General features: G+C 40.8%; 1 protein-coding gene across 1 annotated transcript in view; it reads left to right on the top strand.

Moving 5' to 3' along the window:
- Positions 1-23,649, top strand: part of plppr1 (phospholipid phosphatase related 1) — a 63,737-nt gene that overhangs the window by 27,897 nt on the left and 12,191 nt on the right. Inside the window, exons 3-4 of the mRNA XM_007254081.4 lie at positions 15,024-15,212; positions 23,048-23,180. Of these exons, the coding sequence (XP_007254143.3) occupies positions 15,024-15,212; positions 23,048-23,180 (322 nt within the window). The remainder of the gene's footprint in view (positions 1-15,023; positions 15,213-23,047; positions 23,181-23,649) is intronic.

Here is a 23,649-nt window from a genome sequence, read left to right as displayed (position 1 = left end):
CGATATTTCAGGGTATTTTTGCGATAACGATATACTTGGCGATATAGGAAAACAGAAAAATAATTAATTAATTTCAGGAATATAGTATAAGAGTATAACAGCATAATCATAATGTGGCAAAATAAATAATATATCATAAAATAATATAATGCAGCAAAAACATTGCAGAATATTTAGTGCATGCATATAAACTGCAAACTAAAACAATTATACAATAATTACACCTAAAGCTTCACAGTAAATAATAGACTAATTTTAAGACAGAACATTTCTATTATCACGATATGGATTTTTAATATGATATTTCTGTGTCACAATATATTGTTTACGATATAATATTGCCCACCCCTATTGGGAATCACAGAGCATCTCACAATACAATATTCTCACGATTAGTTGCCCATGATAATGATTTGGGTGAGACTTAGGGCGCCTGTGTTTGTTGTTTTCAGTATATTATCCCACCCTTAGTATCAGTACTTGACATTTTTCGCGATACAGTAAGTGGACAAAAGGATTAGGACCTCCCAGCCTCCCATCGTTGGATCAAGGATTTGAATCCTGGATCATGCTGCTTTCCATCAGCAGCTGAAGTCTGAGAGAGCATCGTTGCCCATGTTTTGTCTGGTTGGGTTAATAGTTCTGTTTCCTCAAATCACTCCTAGTTTGTTGACTGAAGTTTCAAAGCTGGGCATCCAGCACTTCTGCTTTTTTACTCTTACTCTTAAAGGTCTTTGGCTGCAAGGGTTTAAAAAGGGGCAGTGTGCTGGCTTTGCATGTTTTTGTTGTTAACAGGTTTGCCCTCCCTTTAAGACTGTCTCCTAGATTGTGGAGCATTGCTGTGAGGATTCGATTGCATTTAGTGACAAGAATAAGTTTGGTCAGGATGTTGAATGATCACCTCAGCTTATCTGTGGCTCCCCAGCTCATCCCATACGCATTGGATGGAGCAACATTGTTCCAGAGAACAATTCAGGAAAGGTGCCAATAGATTAATTTTTGGTTTATCTGCTCCATAGAGTCATGTTCTGTTGGTATAACCTCTCTACAGGTACTAGACAAGTGTGAATTTGCACATCTGTCTCAGCAGTGGTGCATTCAGTTTAAACATATAGGGTCAGTTTTTCAGACAGGAATTAATGTGTAGTCTTAGACTACACATACTTTTGAATGGTGACTTTCTATTGTAAGTAAAATGGAATCTAAGGGCGTTTTCACACCTGTGATTGGTTCGTCTGGTTCTAATCATTTGGAGTATTTGTGAAACTAAATAAAACCAAAACCAAAATGTACCCCAATAAACTACACAACAAATTGTCTCGTCTGATTGGTCTGAGCTAACTTGCACCGGAGCAAGAAAGTAATTTAGCAAGAGGGTCCAATGTTTCAGACCAGCTTGTATGATTGTGTAGTGTGAAGCTGCTTTAATAGTGAACGAGGACACTTCTCTTTCAAACACAGTGTTTTTAATGGGATATGCGATGCTGATGTCCACCAAGTAAGTAGAGCTATGCATCGTCAGCCGCGAGCCGGGCACATACTGCTTTCAATGTGAAAGAGTTGCTTTGAGCAGCAGCAGAGCTGGCGTTATTTAGTTACTGTTGTAATTTTCTGGGTAATAAAACAGGTTAAGCTGCACCTGAACAGCAGTTTACCTCAAGCCTGAGATTCGCAACAGAGACCATCTCCTCTCACGGGTCTTAGTATTATTGTTTTATTGTTGTTGCACAAAGTGCGATTAGTGAATTACTGGATTACTAGACCAAATGCAGGGTTTGGACAATAAAACTGAAACACCTGGTTTTAGACCACAATAATTTATTGTCCTGACAGAAGGTTCTGGTGGAAACAGGAGAGTTGAGGTGCACATTGAATTCTGCCGTGATTTGAGCAGCCGTGGTTTTATGTTTTTTGGATACAATCCGGGTTAGCACCTGAACATCCCTTTCAGACAGCTTCCTCTTGCGTCCACAGTTAATCCTGTTGGATGTGGTTGGCCCTTCTTGGTGGTATGCTGACATTACACTGGATACCGTGGCTCTTGATGCATCACAAAGATATGCTGTCTTGGTCACAGATGTGGCAGCAAGACGTGCACCAACAACTTGTTCTCTTTGGATCTCTGGTATGTCACCCATAATGTTGTGTGCATTACCTTCACACTCTGCTCTTATTGGTGCAATGTGCAATTAATGAAGATTGGCCACCAGGCTGCTCCAATTTAGCCATGAAACCTCTGAAAATACTGGTTTGTTGGGTCTGATGGAGTCTTCACTTTGGGTTCAGTGTACAAGTTCTGCCCGTGTTTCTCCTCGGCGTGAGAGCAGCCACGTTTGCTTCCTGTTAGGTGTGAAAACAGGGTGTCTTCTGCTCGCTCTTTCTCTGCCTCTCCTCCGCTCTGCCTCTTCTCTGCCTCAGCTCCCTCGCTACAGTTCAGCCATTTCCCTCAGAACAGCTGCGCTCCAGTGCACACAGTGAATTATTTATCCCCAAAATCTGCTCTCCAAACCCACAGGCCCCTCAGCTCTGCTGTTTAGCCTCCACAACCCTCAGGCAGATGGGAGGAGTGTGTAAGACGGAGAAGCAGAAACGGAGAGACTGATTAGCGCGGAGGCATGAGATTAAGACGTGACACCGCATGGGTTTGTAATGAGGGTGTAGGAAATGCATCAGCAGTGAGCTGAGAGATGTCGAAATGAAGGTGGAGATTAAACTGCACCTTTTTTTATTCGTTTTTGAACGGTATCCTTAGTACTGCAGTATTTTTCTATGTGTATAATTATATTTTTCGCACTGTTGGGTGCACTTAAAATTTTTTCATTTTCTCAAAAGTCACCAGTGCGCCTTATAATCCGGTGCAGCTTATGTATGAATTCTACCAGTCAAGTTGTAAGGAGCAGTAAAGCTTCAGTTAAGTTTCAGTTTTGTTCTTCAGTAGTATTAGCATTAGCAGCTAAAAGCGCTAAGCAATATCTCTTTTGCCGCTCAGAGGCGAGTATATCGAAATGCAGCCTGCTGCTAACCCGACTGGAACTGCTGGAGTAGTATTAGCATTAGTTGCTAACCTTGTTAAGCAGCACCTCTTTTGCCATTCAGAGGTGAGTATATCGGAGTGTAGCTTGCGTGTTTACCGTGTTATTACAAGCTACATGTGACTATCACCCTGGCTATTTGAAACACTCAGGGTTCCTCAGTGTAGCTCTGTCGGGCAGCATTAGCTGCTGACCGATAGCGGGTAGCGGCTAGTGCTAATGCTCCAGCCTTAGTGCTGGAGAAATTTGTAAATCTAACCTCACTGTAAATTAATGGAAGCGCTTTACTCACCCAATTCAGAAGAGAACTCTGTGTAGATGAACTAGTACTTGAGGGTTTTTTTATACGAATTACAGTTAAGTTTGCTTATCTTAGCATGGCATTGCTGAATTAGAAGGAAAACATGGTGACTCCCCTGTTCCTTACTAGTGTTGCTCAAAATGCGCTTTATAATCCGGGGTGCCTTATATTGCGCAAAAATTTCGTAGGACAGAGTTGGTATTGGTATCACAAGCGAAAAAATGATATGCGGTCATCACTATTTCCTGCATTTCATGTTTAAAGGATTCTGTGTCTTAAAAATAAGTTCCTAATTTGTTCCCATTGTTCTAGCCAAAGGAACAGTAAATTTTTTGAGTGTGATCTGTTGAATGAGATATAGTTCCACTATATTAATCCATATCTGAAGCAGCAGTTTGCATTTTTTTTCTTTTAAAATGAAAACAGATGTATTTCTGAGTGAGGAAAAGGCAAATATTTGAAAAGCCAAATATATTATTTCTAAAAACAGGGTGTCTATGTTTTTCTTGTCATATCAGCTTTTACTGGTTACCTAAGCAAATAAGGCGCTGCTAATGATACTGATACTAGTGCTACTGTGCACATGGAGATATCAGAATGGCAAAATTAGTTTTTATCTGCTCACATTCACACACTGTGTGAAATCTGTTTTTTTTTTTTTTTTTTTTTTTTTTTCCCTCTCGTTTTTCCTAAATTGGATACGTATCTGATCCATGGAAATACAACATGAATGTGAACGGTCAAATCAGAATTTGTGCATCTTTTTGCTTTTAAGCATGCGCTACGTGCGTTTCTCTCATACTCCTGCACATCTCTTGGTGCAGCTGTGCAGCTAAAGCAAAAAGATGCAAAAATAGCAAAAGCAAACCGCCGGGCCTTTTTTTTCTCCTCAACTGGAGTAAAAGATGCACCACATACGAGCTGCTAAAGCATCCATTTCCTTTATAAAGCGACGAGTAATCTCTCAAATATAACGTCATATAAGATGACATTTATACACATCAACGTGCGCATGTGAGGCGTTTCAGGGACAGATTCGTTTACATTACACACAGATACAGATCACTTACATTTGTGAATGTGAACCAGCAACATAGCCAGATCGGATTTGAGCAATGTGGCTTGTAATGTGAACGTATCCCAAGAGAGAGAAATCTTACCAAAACCTCAGAGTTCATCTGCTTTGAAAAGAGACTGCACCACAATGCATTTTTAAAAGTACTTTATCTTATGCATGGATTAAAGAGATCTTTATTTCCCCAATTTTACACTCACTTTAAAAATATATATCCTGAAGCATTTTTGTTTGAACAATGTCTCCTACAGGTCAGATTTTCTGATAGGAAAATCAGGGATCAAAATTCAAGATTTAAAATACTGCACAGTGCATTACTATTAACTAGCTTTGCTAGCAATGCTAACCTGGGTGATGTCATTTCCAGGTTTGCCATCTGCCATTTAAAATACAAGTCTCTCTCTTTTTTTTCCCCCTCCATATTTCAGTACTGTATTAGTGAAGTACATTTTAAAATTTGTGAAATTTCCTGTGCCTTGATTAATTTTCACTAAATTTTCATTAAACACCTGTTTGCTATATTGTATTTAATTTCTCTTCCGTCTGTTATTGTTTTATGTTTTTTAATGCTATTTTTTTTCATTGTTTTATTTGGATCCCTATTAGCTGCTGTCACAGTAGCATCTGTTTATCCTGAGGTTTAACAGACATGACATACTTAAAAAGTAACAATCACACATCATAATTATAAATACAAATATAATGTAGTTTTATATAAGATATGGACAAAATACACTACAATGTGGACAAAATTGAGAAAAAAAAAAGGAACAATGGAAAGGACTAACAAAATATAAATAGATCCATTCTGCATGTATACAAGGTTTCACCTCTCTCCATATCTTTTAGTTAATGTTTTTTATTTGTATTTTTAGATAATGTTTTTTTAAGGATGTATATTTAGTAAAGCTTCTCCTGTTTGGATACTGAGAGTGCTGTTGATGCATAACACAGTAATGTGAGACTGTCCAGTGTCCAGTTTATTTCCCTGGAGATGAATACTGAATGTGTTTCCCAGGTTCTATCCCTCTAACTCTCTAAAATATATATTCCACCCCTCCCTTTCCTCTCTCACATGCTGTGTTTTCTCTTTTTAAATCAAACACTGACCCCTGCTGGAGGAAAATGTGCTGCACGTAAAATACTCCTCTTTCTCATTCTGTCTCTTCTCCCCCCCCCTTTCATTTTATGTCCTCCTCCTTTCTCCACACTTGTCATTTGTAATTTTGTATCGGTCTGTTTATTGAGGATTAGCTTTAGAGCTTAGAGAACCCATATTATTGAGATACAGCTCTGATCGGGATCATAACTCTGTGGTGTTAAGCTTCCCTGCTGTTCTGCTGAAGGCCGTGTGTTCATTACACAGCCTCTGCTGGGTCCTTATACTGTACTACAGCATTATGAGACTCTGTGGAGATGCAGTGCATTCAGGGATCAAAGGTTCTGATTAAAATGATTATACCTGTATCTATTAATAGCAGCTTATTTGAATTAGAAAAGCTACTTGTGGATTCCAATGTTCTGCATTATGAGCTGAATCAAAACCAAACCTAATAATATAAGTTAATAATTAACTTGACAAATATGAGAGACTGCTGTGAGACTACTCACACTCGCTTTCTCACTTTCGCTCGCTCGCTCACTTGCTTGCTAACTCTCGCTCGCAAACGCTCACTCATGCTCGCTTACACTCACTTATGCTCACTCACTTACTCACTCATTGTCGCTTGCTCGCTCATTCTCACTTACTCGCTCACGCTCACTTGCTCACTCTTGCTCGCTCACTGATTCTCACGGTTGCTCGCTCACTGACGCTTGCTCACTCGCCCACTCTTGCTCGCTCACTCTTGGTCACTCGCTCAATTTTGCTCACTCAATTGCTCACTCGCTCAGTCTCGCTCACTCACTCACTCACTCTCTCTCGCTCACTCTCGCTTGCTCCCTCACTCACTCACTCGCTCTCGCTCACTCACTCGCTTACTCTCGCTCGCTCACTCTCGCTTGCTCGCTCACTGACACTCACTCACGGTCGCTTGCTTACTGACTCTCTCACTCGCTCTCGCTCCCTCACTCGCTCGCTCAGTCTCGCTCCCTCACTCGCTCACTCAGTCTCACTCCCTTACTCACTCAGTCTCGCTTGCTCGCTCACGAACACTCACTCACAGTCGCTCGCTTACTGACTCTCACTCGCTCTCGCTCCCTCCCTCACTCGCTCTCGCTCCCTCACTAACTCTCGCTCCCTCACTCGCTCAGTCTCGCTTGCTCGCTCACTGACACTCACTCACTCGCTCGCTCTCGCTCCCTCACTCACTCTCGATCCCTCGCTTGCTCGCTCACTGACACTCACTCTCTCTCGCTCACTCTCTCACTCTTCCTTGCTCACTATTCACTCGCTCTGTCGCTCTCGCTCCCTCACTCACTCACTAGCATTCTCTCCCTCTCTCACTAACTCGCTCTCGCTCCCTCTCTCACTAACTCGCTCTTGCTCCCTTTCTCACTAACTCGCTCTCGCTCCCTCTCTCACTCGCTCGCTCGCTCTCACTCACTCTCTTTTACTCACTCGCTCTCTATCACTCTCACTCTCTCACTCGATCACTGAAAGAACTGTGTGAACATTCAAACTGCATGGGATGGATTATTGCAGGATACCATTAGAAACCTCATGTTACATACAACATCTGCCCATATATTTAAATATTTTAATCATTAATTTTTTCACACTTCTGTGTAGATTTGCCATGTATACATATATTCACTCTCTGCAAATTGTATGAATAATTTAATCAATTGTGGACAAACCAAAAAAGCTAAGATTTATGTGAGTTTATAATTTTTTTTTGTCCAGAGCGAGTGCTAAAGTTATGGTTTTAAAAATAGAAACAGCAGATTTGTTGGCAAGGCATGAAATCTCCTCATGGTCATCTTCACAAATGAGGGAACACAAGTTTTGCAGTCGATTTCATCATCTGCGCTTAAGCAGACAGATAGCAGGTGATAAATGTGCTCAGCACTTTTACTTTCTGTGGCTTTTGTCTGAGGCAGAATATCGCATTAGGATACATTAGTTCTGCTCACTATCTTGCTCAGATTAAGGCAAAGTGAAATAATTTTTGGAGTGATGGTCTGAGGACTGGAGAAAAGGTGCTGGAATTCTATTCAACTGAATTTAGTCTTACTGCCACAGGCTTGAGTTACTCGGTCACAGCAGATTATAAATAATTGAATTCTGATGGAAGTCTAACGGTTAGAGGTGGAGTAGTCTGTGAAACCCAGATTGGTTATAATGACTATCATGTGAAGTGGAGTCACCTGATATGACTGCAGAGAAATTCATCTGACTAATATTTTACTTTACAAAAAGTTAGGTTTGTTTCATGCACTGGGTGGTTTGTTTGTTACGACTTTAATTCAGTTTAATGTTTATAAATGTTAAGTAACTTTGTAGTTATTGCAATATTCATCTTTACTGTATTGGTGTTGCAGAAAGCTGTAATACAAAAAGTAAGTTCTTTAACAAATAGTCTGTTTATTACGCTTGGAGCATCATGAACCAAGTTCCAGATCTATGGATGTTATGAGATCTCAGATGATTCAAGGCACCCCTGTTATCCAGAAAATGTGTGCAGATACAGATTTGTGAACAAGTACACGTTTCTCTTTGACCGATTGATTGTTTGTAATTCCTACCATGTTCAGTCTGAGACCTCCCCTTGACTGCAGGAGGATCTTATCCAACCTCTTTTTAAACCCTCCTCCAAAAAGCAGTTGGTCCAAATCAAATGTTTTATTTTTAAGACCTCCCCTTGACTGTAATTGGTTCTAATCTCCACCTTGTTCAGTCTGGGACCTCCCCCTGATTGTGATTACTGGGACTTTAAGTTTGAGACCCAAGCTATGATTGGTTCTAATCTCACTCATACAGCCTAAGATCTGGTTTTGCTTATATTGAGTCCTCTGGGTCCTCATCAAGCCTTTGTTTAGTTTGAGACCCGAGCTGTGATTGGTTCCAATCTCAAACTTATTCATTTAAAGATCTCCTAGTGCCTACAGTTGGTCCTCTGGATCCTCATCCAACCTTTGTTTAGTTTGATACTCAAGCTGTGATTGGTTCTATTCACTCACGCACTTGGTCTAAGATCTCCGTTTTTTCCTACAGTTGGTCCTCTGGGTCCACATCAGGCCTTTGATTAGTTTAAAACCGCAAGCTATGGTTGGTTCTAATCTCTAAGTCATTCAGTTGATTATTTCCTATTGCCTACAGTTGGTCCTCTGGTCATTTATCAAACTTTTGTTCAGTTTGAGACCCAAGCTGCGATTGGTTCTAATCTCTCACTCATTCTGCCTAAGATCTCCTTTTGATTGTTGGTTCTTTGGATCTTATCCAGCCTTTGTTCAGTTTAAGACCCAAGCTGTGATTGGTTCTAATCCCTAACTCATTTAGTCGAGGGTCTATTACCTACAGTTGGTCCGCTGGACCTCATCAAACCTTTGTATAGTTTGAGACCCAAGCTGTGATTGGGTTTTATCTCTAACTCATTTGGTCTAACATCTACCTTTGCCTACAGTTGGTCTTCTGGTCCCCATCAAGCCTTTGTTTAGTTTAAGACCCGAGCTGTGATTGGTTCCAATCTCTAACTTATTTATTTAAAGATCTCCTATTGCCTACAGCTGGTCCTCTGGTCCTCATCAAGCCTTTGTTTAGTTTGTGGCCCAAGCTGTGATTGGTTCCAATCTCTAAATTATTAATTTAAAGATCTCATTGCCTATAGTTGGTCCTCTGGACCTCATCAAACCTTTGTTCAGTTTAAGACCCAAGCTGTGATTGGTTCTGATCTCTAACTCATTCGGTCTAACATCTACCTTTGCCTACAGTTGGTCCTCTGGACCTCATTTAACTTTTGTTCGGTTTGAGACTCAAGCTGTGATTGGTTCTGATCTCTAACTCATTCAGTCGATGATCTCCTTCTGCCTACAGTTGGTCCTCTGGGTCCTCATCAATCCTTTGTTTAGTTTGAGACCTGAGCTGTGATTGGTTCTAATCTTCTAATCCACAACTTGTACAGTCTGAGACTTCCTCTGGGCTGCATTTTTGGTTGTAATCCAATCTTTTGTTCATTCTTAGATCTCCCTCTGAATGTGATCGAGCCTTATCCCTACCTTGTTTGGTCTGAAACCTGCAATCTTAAAGGTGATTGGGCCTAATCTCTGTTTTAATTTGTTCTATTGGTCCACATGTTTTTTTGCAGGCTGCACAGATTGGGAATTGAACATGATGATGCTGATGGTGAGCTAGAAAAACGTATGTCGAGTTGTTTCCATGTATACTGGCAGCAGACCGCATGTTTAGCAGCTGTTTAGTTTGATTTACTGTAAGTCTTCTGTGGTTTGAAGTCACACTGCTGACAGTATCACAAGATTGGTTCAGCTGTTGACTGTGGCGTCTGGTGTTCACGGCTGAAAATGGGGAGTGAAGGTTTTAACAAATGGTCCAGTTGAAACAGCACACAGCCAGTGTGCAGTTCTAATGAGGCAGACAGATGCTGGGATGTTCTGCCCCTGTGGTTTAAGGAAGCTGTATTTTTCACTGCTTGGCACTTCAGACCTGTGTAGCTTGTAGAAGTGCAAGTAAGCAGGAAGCAGTTCCAGCCTTCTGTGACGTTCTCCTCTGCTCCAGAAGTGCTGGAAAGTGCCTTGTAGCAGAAACGGCTGACCCGCTGACCGTCCGGTGCACAGCGGTGTCGAGAATTGATCCAAATGCTTGTTGGCCAGTATCGTAATTGGCAGGTTTTATGTAGCGAGAGACCCGGAGAGAGTCTTTAGGAAGAAAAAAGGAACACTTTGCTTACACTTAAAGTGAATGGCACTTCACAGTGGTTTTAATTAAGCATGGTTTAAAAGTCTCATTTAATCACAGAAGCCACAGTTTAGCACTCCATTGTGGGAAGCTGTGTATTAGTGCCGGCCAAAACTGGGCAAAAATGTTCAGTAACACAACGTTTAAATGCGTTAAAATGTATTGTATTGAGTTTGCAGTGAATAAACATGTATTTATTTTATGTATGAAAATATGTAAAACTGTGTAATTAAAACAAATAAGCTTTAATAGATTTTTGTTATTTTCTGTTTAATCTTTTCCTCATAATATCAAGTCAAGTCAAGTAGTTTTATTGTCAATACTGCATATGTACAGGACATACAGGGAATTGAAATTACGTTACTCTCCTTCCCAATTTTACAGCAAGTACAGATAACAGATATAATAAAAGAGAATGGGAGACACTATGAGTACAATACAGCAGGGACACAATAGACATACATGAGACAGAAACAAGGTGCAGTAGTGTGGGGAGAAATAGATATATAAATATAAGTAAAAAAAAAAGAAATAGATATAATATAAAAGAGTGGGAGACACTATATGTACAAAACAACAAGACACAATAAACATACGTAAGACAATAGTGCAATATTGATGGTGATTGAGATGGAATGACAGTATAAATAGTATATGTCAGCAGTGCAAATATGCTATGTGGTATATATCTTAAGGCAGGTAAAGTGAAGGAGTGCGTAAGTTCTTAAAGTTCACAGTTTATGGGGAATTAAAGTGCGAATTGACAGTGCAAGTATATCAGATATTGGGTGTGTAGTGCAAGTCTGTTTGGAAGGGACCAGTACTTTGTGCATTGTAGTGCAGAGTTTCAGTACTGTATTAGTGGGGGGTCAGGATGCTGAGTGAGTGTGTGCTGGGGGCAGGATTGGGATGGGGGGTAGAGCAGGAAGAGAGTTCAGCATCCTCACAGCCTGATGGATGGGGCTGTCTCGCAGTCTGCTGGTCCTCGCCCCGAGACTCCTCAGTCTCCTCCCTGATGGCAGCAGGCTGAAGAAGCTGTGTAGTGGGTGGGAGGGATCTCCTGCCAGACGGAGGGCAGGACGGAGGCGGGAGCTGTACAAGTGGAGGGGAGAGAGGTGCCAACAATCTTCTCCGCTGCTCTCACGATACGCTGGAGGGTCCTGCGGCAGGATGCTGTGCAGGCCCCGTACCACACGGTGAAACAGCTGGTCAGGATGCTCTCGATGGCCCCTCTGTAGAAGGTGGTCATGATGGGGTGGGGGCTCCAGCTCTTCTCAGCTTGCGGAGAAAGTAGAGACGCTGATTTGCCTTCCTGGCCAGTGATGCTGAGTTGGTGCTCCAGGAGAGGTCCTCTGTGACGTGCACACCCAGGAACTTGGTGCTGCTCACCCTCTCCACAGCAGTTCCGTTGATGAACAGAGGTGTGTGCTGTGTGTGAGTTCTCCTGAAGTCCACAACAATCTCCTTGGTCTTCTCTGTGTTCAGAGAGAGATTGTTGTGTTTGCACCAGGAGGCCAGGAGGCTCACCTCGCTCCTGTAGTGTGACTCATCGTTGTTGCTGATGAGACCCACCACCGTCGTGTCATCCGCAAACTTGACGAAGAGGTTGGAGGTGTGTGCTGGTGTGTAGTCATGGGTCAGCAGAGTGAACAGAAGGGGGCTCAGCACACATCCTTGGGGAGCCCCTGTGCTCAGTGTGATGATGCTGGATGTGCTGCTGCCAACCCGCACTGCCTGTGGTCTTCCAGTCAGGAAGTCTAACAGCCAGTTGCACAGTGAAGTGCTCAGCCCCAGACTGTCCAGTTTGAGTATGAGCTGTTGGGGGACGATTGTGTTGAATGCCGAGCTGAAGTCAACAAACAGCATTCTGACGTAGGTGTTCTTCTTGTCCAGGTGTGTGAGGGCTGAGTGGAGAACAGTGGAGATGGCATCATTGGTCAAGCGATTTGACCGATATGCAAACTAGTAGGGGTCCAGGGAGGGGGGGAGCGAAGACTTGATGTGATGCATGACTAGTTGTTCGAAGCACTTCATGAGGATGGGGGTGAGTGCAACTGGACGATAGTCATTGAAACAGGATGGCGATGCCTTCTTTGGGATAGGGATGATTGTGGTGGCTTTGAAGCATGTGGGAACCACCGCCTGACTCAGAGAGGTGTTATAGATGTCAGTATAAACCTCTGCGAGTTCCCAGGCACAGTCTCTCAGCACACTACCAGGAATGTTGTCAGGCCCAGGAGCTTTCCGAGCATTGATCCTGCTGAATGCTCTCCTCACACTGTCTGGGGACAGCGTCAGCACCTGGTCACCAGGAGGAAGGATGGATTTCTGGGCGGGTGTGTTGTTGAGTGGCTCGAACCTTGCGAAGAACCCATTCAGGTCGTTCAGCAGAGATGTGTCGCTGTCACAGATCTGTGGCCGTGGTTTATAGCCTGTGATAGACTGGATATCCTGCCACAGGTTCCGTGTGTCTCTACTGTCACTGAAGCGTTGGGAAATCTGTTGAGTACAGCCTTTTAGCTTTCCTGATCCCGCGGGACAGGTTGGCCCTGGCTGTCCTCAGGCCTGCCTGGTCACCTGTTCTGAAGGCTGCATTTCTAGCCTTCAGGAGCTTGTGGACCTCTCCTGTCAGCCATGGTTTCTGATTTGCTCGAATAGTGATGGTCTTGAGGTCGGTTACATCATCAGTGCACTTGGTGATGTAGGCAGAGACAGTTTCTGTGTATTCCTGAATGTCTGTGGAGTTGTTATGGGTGGCAGCCTCTCTGAACATATTCCAGTCTGTTGTGCTGAAACAGTCCTGAAGTGCCTCTGAGGAACCCTCTGGCCACACTCGTACCTGCTTAAGAACTGGTTTGGTGACTTTAACCAGTGGTCTGTAAGCTGGCATTAGCATAATGGTGAGGTGATCAGAGGCTCCAAGGTGGGGGAGGGGAGAGGCTCGGTAGGCTCCTCTGTGTGTAGTAAAGACCTGGTCCAATGTGTTGTTACCCCTGGTTGGAAAGTCTATGTGTTTAAAAAGTCCAGAAAACACACTCTTTGGGTCTGCATGGTTGAAATCTCCAGCCAGAATGAGAAAAGCATCTGGGTGTGCTGTCTGCTGTTCACTGATGTACTGGTACAGTTCATTCAGTGCTTCACTCCTCACGCTGTTGATGGAGGTCGGAGGGATGTAAACAGCAGCGATCAGCACAGCGGAGAAATCTCTCGGTAGATAGAACGGATGGCACTTGATAATCATCAGTTCCACTACCGGTGAGCAGTGTTTACAGACCACAACAACGTTCCGACAGCAAGCATCACTGATGTAAACACAGAGCCCGCCGCCGCGGCTCTTACCTCCGTCAGCTAGCGCGCGGTCCGCCCGATAGCATGTTAGCCGCTCCAGCTGAACGGCATGGTCCGGGACGCTGTTGTTGAGCCAGGTTTCGGTGAAAACATAAACACAACAGTCTCTCACGGTCTTCTGAGTTGACTGAAGTAAGCGGATGTAATCCAGTTTATTGTCTTTATTATTATTATTATTATTATTATATTTTATTTATTTATTTATTTATTGTGGGCACATGACTGTAAATATTTTTGTAAGGTTAAAATATTGATGTAACACAAATAAAACAACAACTTATTTCATAACCCACAGAGCTGTAGAAGCAAAAAAAACTCTTTTTAAATCAACAAATTTTGTCTCCGGAACTAACCAAGCACATGCCTACATTCTATAAATGAGGTCAGATATACGAACTCAACAGGTTCACACACTGTCCTGTAGTGATGCTCTCAGGATGTTTTCAGTGTAATGAAGACCAAAGGTGATCTGGGATCACCTCACACAGTGACACCAATTCTTCTTACTGTGATCAGAGCCAAGATCAACGGTTTGTCACATACACATATTATATGTCACGTGTCCAGAAGGCCTGGTGTCTTGATGTGGGGTAAAATTCCACATGATGCCAAACAGTCTGTTCAGATGACTAAAATGACTATATCTGTCTGCGTCTATGAGCAACACTGTATTTTCTATTTCTGACACATGACACAGGCTTTTCTGTTCCTTCACCACATGCCCTGTTCTATTCAATTTCTGTTTTCATGTGTGTTGGGTAACATGGTGCATCTCAGCTAAAGCTCACCGCACAAGCACTCATAAAAGTATTAAACAGCTCTCATCCAGTTGCCACGAGCTTCTAAAAGAAGACATGTTCTTTTCCTGCTCGAGAAACGCATACAGGGTCATTAATCAGCCGTGAAGAAGAGCAGCCCCTTTTCTCCATATTGTGAGGAGTTACATAACATATATATATATGACTTTTTTCTTTCTTTTTTTTTTATAAAAGGGATGCCCTGCGGCCAGTTCTACAGGAGCCGTTCATTAGTGGAACACAGAGCAAGGTTTTATGTAAGCCTTTAAGCAGTGTTTTAGAGCTCTGGAGAGAGTGGGGGAGGTTCGGGTGAAGGAGTAAGCGAGTGAGTTTGACAGTAGTGGAACAAAAATAAAGAAAAAACAGCATCAGAATGTAGTAGTGGCAGTTTTGTTGTTTTGACTTTTAATGCTGCACTGCCCTGATTGATGTTTTATGCAGAATAATTAGGGAAATGGTAATTTATTTGTAAAACATTTATGTTTTCTTTTCACACCATTTGAAAATTCTGGCTATTAGCTTTTTGCATGGTGTGAACATGTTATGACATCTACACAGCTCGCTCAGAATGACTTTTAAATTAATGCTTTTCATTTCTCATTTTTCTTTTTTACAGTTAGTCATCATGGCAGGCACGGTGCTGCTGGCCTACTACTTTGAGTGCACAAACACATTCGGAATCCACGTCCAGGGCTTCTTCTGTAACGATGCAGACCTGATGAAGCCGTACCCCGGAGCAGAGGAGAGCAGCTTCATCCCTCCGCTCGTCCTTTACTGCGTGGTGGCTGCAGTTCCCACCGCCATCGTGAGTAGACCATCTTTTGACTTCTTGCTCTCAACATTGTTTTGCCTGGGCATATAGGGGCCTGGGCTAGGGGTCCATATAGGGAGCTGGGCTTAGGGTCCATATAGGGGCCTGGGCTTAGGGTCCCATATAAGGGCCTGGGCTTAGGGTCCCATATAAAGGCCTGGGCTTAGGGGCCCATATAGGGGCCTGGGCTTAGGGGCCCATATAGGGGGCTGGGCCCATATAGGGGAGTGGGCTTAGGGGTCTATATAGGGGCCTGGGCTTAGGGGTCCATATAGGGGCCTGGGCTAGGGGTCCATATAGGGGCCTGGGCTTAGGGGCCTGGGCTTAGGGGCCTGGGCTTAGGGGCCTGGGCTTAGGGGCCTGGCAATAATTTCACATTTATATATTGCAGTCATTGTAAAGTTTATCAGTTCAATACCCTGACCTTTGAGGCTAAAATAGAACATTTCTATTTAGTATTTTAAATTTTTCCAATTTTATTTTTTTATTTCTGCTTTTTGCAAACAGGATTTCTGGCAAAATTGGGGACAAATAAATATTTTTATATATTTTCTCAAATATCTGTATTTTCCATTTTGCATCTTTTGCATCAAAATCTGATTGTATAACCCAAACCCAATTTGTTGAAAAAATCTGAAATTTGAAACTTTAAAAAAAGAAAATTCCTTAAATTCTGATTGGGGCAGAAAATAAAAAGTAATAATAAAAATATGTTTTTTTCTTTACTGTTCTAAATGAAAATGTAAAATGACGTTTCCAGTCAAAAAACTGAACTAATAAACTTTTGAAACTTTGACTTATCACATTGAGCCAGCAGCTCAGCCCTGGTTCTTATTGATCTGCCATCAACTATCAGCAAGTAATCTAGCTCAGAAAAACAGATTGCATCTTAGATAACCTGCTACATGTCTGACTGTTAGCATAGCTTCACACCCAATCTTCTGTCTGTTAGCACCACCGCTTTTAGCTGGTTGAGTCTGGATGAATCAAACAAAAGCCCAAAAAATTATGATTCAATCCTCAAGCCAGACACTATTAATAAATATATAAATCTATAAATAGATAGACTAAATAGACTTAAAATGTTGATTAGAAACAGGACATGAGCCAAGAGCTAGGTGTGGCCAAAATTTAATTCAAAATATTTAAAGACATTTTCGAGGTGCATCATAATATTGTGATATTTAACACACAGGCAAACCTGCTCTCCTGTGTGTGTGTATATATATATATATATATATATATATTAATCTGCTGCACTTTATCCAATTAAACAGCACTAATTTTAGGACTGCAAAAAGTAGGAATGCACAGACTGTGGAGGAAATGTAATAATTTGCTTAATAATATAGACTAAAGGTTGGTTTAATCTGTCATAGACTATGCCTGCTTGTTCTCTTAAAGTACCAATAAAAATAACATAAAAAATAAACAGCAGTAATTACATATTGCAATTAAGTGGTCAGTTTTATGTAAGTACTGAGGGTACCCACAATAAAGTCAGAAAGGTATGTTGTGTATCAGTTGTTGGCTCACCTGTAATTTTTTATGCTAATGGTTTATTGTAAGGTGAATTAAGCAGCCTGAGCTTCTCTGAAAGCTGATACTTTCTTAAAAAGCTGCCAAAAAGCAGCGTCTTGGAGAAACGCCAGGCATCAACCACTTTTGGTGCCCTGAAGAATTTTAGGGTGATTTTTATTTATTTGTTTATTTGTTTGTTTTTTTGGCACAAGGAAAAATAAGCTGAAACCACTCAACAGTGAGTTCTTGTTGAAGAGCCAGCAGGCATTCTTCTTTCTTTCTGGCACAGCTTCCGTGTTTCTAAGAGTGCTTTTTTTTGGTGGATCTTTTTGACTGTGGGGTTTGCGAGGAGCCACTTTTGCAGAATTTTCACAATTTAAAAAAAAAAAAAGCAGTTTACTGGTTTAACTAGGCCACTGAGCATTTTAGAGCATTTAAAAAGCTTCAGGCCCAAGACCTCCCTGGATTGCCAGACTTGAACACAAGAGGGCACTGTATCTTCAGCTTCAGAAAGTCCTGGACAGAAGGCGAGCTTCCCACTGCAAGCCTGGAAATCTTCACATGCTGCTCATTTTGCTCTCTGGCCAAAAGGGCAGCCGTGACTTACACTTCCCCCTTGTTTTATTGCTATTATGAATCAAAGATCAAGGTTAACCTAATGAATGAGAAATTAAATTGGACGGCTGAGCTTCAGAGCAGCATGAATTGTGGTTTAGACTGGACGCAGCGCGGTGACCCGTAGCATCCTACGACCCGTTTGAGCCATAAAGCACCTTGCACTAATAAGATGACAGCGCTTTCCCTCACACACTATTGAATATGATCAGTAGAAAGATGGCCTTCACGTTTCTGTCTCTCTCCATCTCACTGGATTTTTGTCAAAGGCCTTTTCAACTCTTTTAAGGGCTAAAGAAGCCATCATTACAGTGGTTTGCATCATATAATGGGTCATGCAATATTAAACATTCTCTTTTTAAGAACTAGAAAAAAGAAAAGGACTAGAGATTTTTGTGTAAATCGGTTATTTTTACATCGCTTTATTTCTGATAGCTAGTTGAATTTTGGATTGGCTCATGGCTTTTATATTTGTATGGGAACTAGTGTTGTGTCCCATAACTTTTGCTGTGTCCAATGATGGAAGCTAAAGAACACTGCGATGACCTGCTGGATGTTTAATTTAAGGTGGATATTGCTTGGCTGCTTGCATGGACAATTCTAGTCAGATGGCACCGGTCACAATCATTACCAACAACCCACTGCGCTTCTCTGCTCAGTCCACTGTGGGTGGTACTGCCTTCTATGGCATGACCTATTTACTGGTACACACAACACTCTGGATGGATAATTGTTTGTGGACAGCTTTTCTACTGATTTTAAATCAGTTTGTTTATTCCCTGTAGAGAAGAATAGCCAATAGAATAGGACTTAAATTAAAGCCCCTATGCAGTGAGCTGTGGAGCACTGGAAGTGTGTTGTCTGAAAACATGGTGCTCCATTCAATAGAGCATGGGTATAGAGCTGCAGCTATCGATTAGTTTAGTAATCGAGTACTCTACTGAAAAATTGATTTAATTAATCGAGTAATCGGATAAAACATGAAATAAGAAATTTCACTTAATAATGAATGACCAATTGGTTTAATTTTTAAATTCACAACATGCATTTCCACATTGCAAACACAAAAAAGGAATAAATAAAACACAAAATAGACATAAATACCACAAGTAATAATTTAATCATTAATAAGTTAATAAATTAAGTTAAATTATTATTATATTTTGAAAAGTTTATTTCAAATTTTTCCCATTTTCTCCCCAATTTACATGGCCAATTACCCAACCCACTCATTCGGACCCCCAAACCCCCTACCTTACTAGTAATGCCCCAACACACCAGGAAGGCGAAAACTAACACATGCCTCCTCCGATACATGTGAAGCCAGCCGCCGCTTCTTTTCGAGCTGCTGCTGATGAAAAGCACGGCAGCTCGGTTCTGATACATCAGCTCACAGACGCCCTGTGCCGCAGACATCACCGTAGGAGTGATGTGGAGAGAGAGAGCCATCTACCCACCCAAAGGGAGCAGGGCCAATTGTGCTCCCTCTGAGTATCGGCAGCTTGATGGCAAAGCTGCATGAGGGGGGGTTCAACCTCCCGCTCATAGTGGCAGCGCTTTAGACCGCTGGACCACTCGGCGCCCCTAAGTTAAATTATTTAAACGTAGGATTTCTTGTAAGTATTAAATATAGGGCATTAATCAATAATAAAGGCGTAAACATTGGCTTTATGTTGTGCGTTTTAGCTTCTCAACAGCAGAGATGGCTGATCTGCCAGTGTTGGATAAACTCGCTGCATTTAAGTCAGTGGATTCTCCTTCTTGGATGTTTTCGGAAAATACCTTTTTTTTTACTACTCAGATCTAATTAAGACTAAGACTAAATGACATACTGCAGTAAGTTCATGGCCTTGCATTCCAGCCAGAGTAACTTTAACATGTATTTATTTATAAACTCCACAGCGCTGTGTTTACTGATTACATAAAGACTGTATTAAGTCTAGAACGTGTCTCAGTTGTAATAAACTAACCACACACAAATTACACAGTATTAATAATAATCAGCACTCCACAGTGCTGTTATGTTAATAAGGTAAATGTAAGGTTAATAAGGTAATGTTACTCATTGATTTGTTATGAGTTAAATTTACCCGTTCTCCTGCTCCAAAAACCTCCGCCTTCGACACCTGCTTCCTGTGCGTGGGTGACGTAACTCTATTCCACATTAAAAGTCCGCGCTTAATTCTGTTCTCTGCATATTAAAATTATTTGAACGATTCCTCGAGGCTCAGAAAATTAATCAATTTTTTTTTTTACACCATTAACAACAAGCTCAAAGTAGCTCCAAAATTCATTGGTAGAATTCTGAGAGCCCTGACATTTAAATTGAGGCACTAAGAACTTATAACATGCTAAATGACAAATCACTGGCAAGACTGTGGCACAAGTGACCAAAGAAACCCACAAAAGTAAAAATAAAACTCCTGTTCCTTGTTGAAAATTACAATATCATCTATATAACCATTGGGTGATGTGTAGTTTTAATGTTTTATTGGCATTTTCTTCATAACAAGCATACAAAATAAATCGTAGCCAACTAGCTAGCTAGCTTTCCTGCTCCACCTTAAATGGTGCAAGACCTCAGAAGCTGCAGCATTAAAGGTGGAACAGAAAAATAAAAGAAATTAAAAGCTACTAAAAGTTAATTGCAGTTCCTCGTCGAGGAATTAAGAAACGGACAATAATTAATTAATTTAATTGATACAATAGCAAACCCTAAAGTTAACTAGTTAACAAGCAGCTTGGTTGCTGAACTTTAACTCTCCACTTCTTCTATAGATCTGGATCAGGTAGTTGAGGATTTTACCCCCCTTCCCCTTGTAACTTGAAAAACACTCGAAAACAAGGATTGGACCCTAGTCCTCAACAATGCCTCAAAATTTAGTAGAAAGCCATTCCTTGACTGTAAAGACATTGAATCCTATAAAAAACAGGACAAACCCTTTTTTTTATTTTTGCATACAATAAAAAAGTTGATGTCTCAATACTTTTGTCACCATATTGAGTCTACATATATTACTCAGCCCATATTGTCCATGTAACTGTAGCCATAATTTCATGGCTAAAAGGCTGGATTGAGTGGCCTTCTGCCCTATTTTGTGAGTGGAGGGTTACGGCGGAGGGTTACTGTCATTTCAGTCATAAAATAAAATCATGAGATATTGACGGGCTTATTTTACTGCGGTAAGCCTAGCGGAGCTGATAAAACAAGCTTTTAACAGGAGCACAATGCTCTGCCCTCAGGAGTAAAGAAATGCATTAAAGCTGGACCGGCCCTGCGGAGAGAAAATCTACTCCGCTGGAGAAAAGGCTGCACTGTTGCCTTCCCTTCGGCATAAAACGCACTTACGTGGTAGCCTTTTTCCTCCAACCTCCGCCTCTGTGATGGCCATAAAAAAACCTGGATAGCTTTTCACTAGAGACGCTGAGTAACAGTCGCATTTCAGTGGATGTGTTAAGTGAACTGTTATTCTTGGGGAAAGGAGGGTTATTTTTCTGTCTCACTGAGTTGAAAATGATTCTCTGTACCTACACTCACTGACCATCTTATTGTATCGCAAGACAATTCTCTACGATTCTTTACAGCGTCTGTGTTACTGAAGAGAGTAAAATACTCCTAGAAAAAGATTTACAGACTCTGACGACCAATATTCATTTGATTAGCGCCACCACGTAAAGTAATTATGAAGTAACTTCAAGTCAAATTTAGGGGGAAGAGTCTTAGGGAGTTAGAATGCCTGTGTTTCAATGAAAATGTTGATATTTGACCCAATGTATTGATAATGACAATAAGGGGTGTCACAATTTCGATATTCATCGAAATCTATCAAAATTATGTCATGGTCTCGAGCCTCGAAGTCAAAAAGAGGATTGACGATCCCTCCCTCTAAGCTACGCAACGATGCGTGCGCGCTACGCAAATGGCGCAGCACGCAGCACAAATTAACTATTATAGTAGGATAGAGTTCAGTTTGTTAAGGCTCTAAATGTTCTATGAATTTGTACATGACTGTTCCTGTTTTTTTGTTATTATTTATTTTATTATGTTGCACATTGCTGTTTTAATAGTGCACACTGCTGCTACCAAAAAAAGCCACTAGATGGCATTACATATATATCTTAATTAAGTTATTTAAATTTGACCATTAGTGCCTAATGTGGTGTATTACAGATCACTTGTATCACTTTGCATCACTTATATCAAGCCCATCTTTTGAAATAAGATATTGTAAAATTGATTAATCAAACCAATGACTGACCATAGACTAATCTAAAACTGGCATAGGCCTCTCTGCTGTAAAAAAAAAAAAAAATAGAAATCGATAATGACCCTAAAATCGGAAATAAAATCGAATCGAGGATTTAGAGAATCAGGACACCCCTAATGACAATCAACTCTGTGTACTACCTAACCCAAGACCAAGTCAGTGGTTCCCAACTGTTGTAACTATGTAAGCATTGGAGATATACACTGACATTTTTTAACGATATAAACAAAAGATAGAGTACTTTTATTTATGCTGAAATGTATGCTCTCACTCATGCATATAGTTAATGTCACATTTCCTTATGCCAAGATGTTAAATGTGGAATATGGAGCTACACCAGTATTTATTTACTCTAATAAAGCACTCTATTAAACTCTAACTCAGTACTGTACAAATATTCTGCTTAAAATAATAAAAAAGGTTAAAAATAAATAAATAAATACATTTAAAGTCTTTATTAAAAGCATGGTACTAAGGAGATAATCAGTCACATCATTTTTATATTGTTTGACACCACACTAGTGTGTGTATATATACATAGTAGGTAGGGTTGGGTATTGAAATTCGATACCAAAAAGGCACTGACCGAAATATCTAGGTACTACAGAGTATCAAAAGGTAAAAAAAAAAAAAAAAATTGGAGACATTTTTTGATACTTTGCATGAAACACACCATAAGCAGCAGGGTAAAAACAACCACCCTGGCGCACAGAGTAATGAGAGCTACTCTTGCTCACTGGTGCCATCTTCCCTCTCTCTCTCTCTCTCTCTCTCTCTCTCTCTCTCTCTCTCTCTCTCTACTGAGATTATAATAAATATAAAGTATAATAAAAACACTTTAGTCTGCCAGACCTAAACCACACTACACTATTATTACAGTCCCTTTACAATAATAGTGGGAAATTCCAGCATTTAAAAAAATGAATCTTGATTTGAATTCAATTTAAGTGATTGACACCACTAATATAAATATAATTTAATTTTGATGATTTAATGCTGATATTTCTTAAAAAGAAATCTTAAAAACTGAAATAGATCCAGTAATATGCTTCAGGAAAAAATAAATGTATTTTAAGCAGTTAAAAAGTGCTATTTTTATTCTTGATAAAGCGCGACCATCATGCTCCCTGTTTTTGTTCCAACAAGATCCAAAAGTATGGCAGCCTCTCACCTCTCATGGTGACAGTAGGAGGATTAGATTACTCATGTCGGGTGTTAAATTAATCCATTATGTGAGAATAATTAGCAGTTTAGAAAAGCTATTGAAAAAGTACCATTTGGGTATCGGTATCGAAAGGATTTCCAGCTCTAATAGTAGGTGTGCTTAATCAATTGGAAATTCATGTTTATGCAGTGAGGGATGTCTCTGTGTCTCTGCTCATTGTTCATTCAGTTCACACTGTCCTTGTTTTCTCCTCTGTGTAGATCTTTATTGGGGAGATCTCCATGTACGTAATGAAGTCCACCAGAGAGGCTCTCATTGCCCAGGAGAAAACCATCGTTACTGGGGAGTGCTGCTACCTGAATCCGCTCATTCGCAGGATCATCAGGTTTATTGGTGAGTATTTATTTTTTAATTATTTCCTTTGTGGTTTAGAGTTCACTTCGAGAGCCATGCATTTGAATGTGAGCTCTGTTGGCAGAGGAGATTTGAGCAGCTCGATATAAAGGGAAGCAGGAAGCAGAAGCCTTCCGTAATCTGTACTGTTCTGATTTTTATCGCTGAGCTGGACCGGCTCTTTCAGAGAGGAATTTGAAAATGGGTTTATAGCATGCAAGCAGAAAATAAATGCTGATGTATCCCTGCTTGTTTCTTTGCTTACTGAAAAGAAGAAAGCTTCCAAATACGGATATTTTATAGTATGAACATATGATGGAGTACATTCACTGACAAAAAAAAAGAAAAGAAAGCACTAAATAGAGTTTTTTTATTTATTTTTTTAATGGGAAGAAACCTTTGTGTAAAGGAAATGATATTGTAAACAATATCATACACTGAAATATTGTGCTATATCACCCACCCCTAA

This window comes from Astyanax mexicanus, chromosome 20 (genome assembly GCF_023375975.1).
Source record: "Astyanax mexicanus isolate ESR-SI-001 chromosome 20, AstMex3_surface, whole genome shotgun sequence".
Taxonomy (NCBI): domain Eukaryota; kingdom Metazoa; phylum Chordata; class Actinopteri; order Characiformes; family Acestrorhamphidae; genus Astyanax; species Astyanax mexicanus.
Note: the sequence above shows the minus strand (reverse complement) of the source record. Positions and strands in the feature narration are given on the sequence as shown.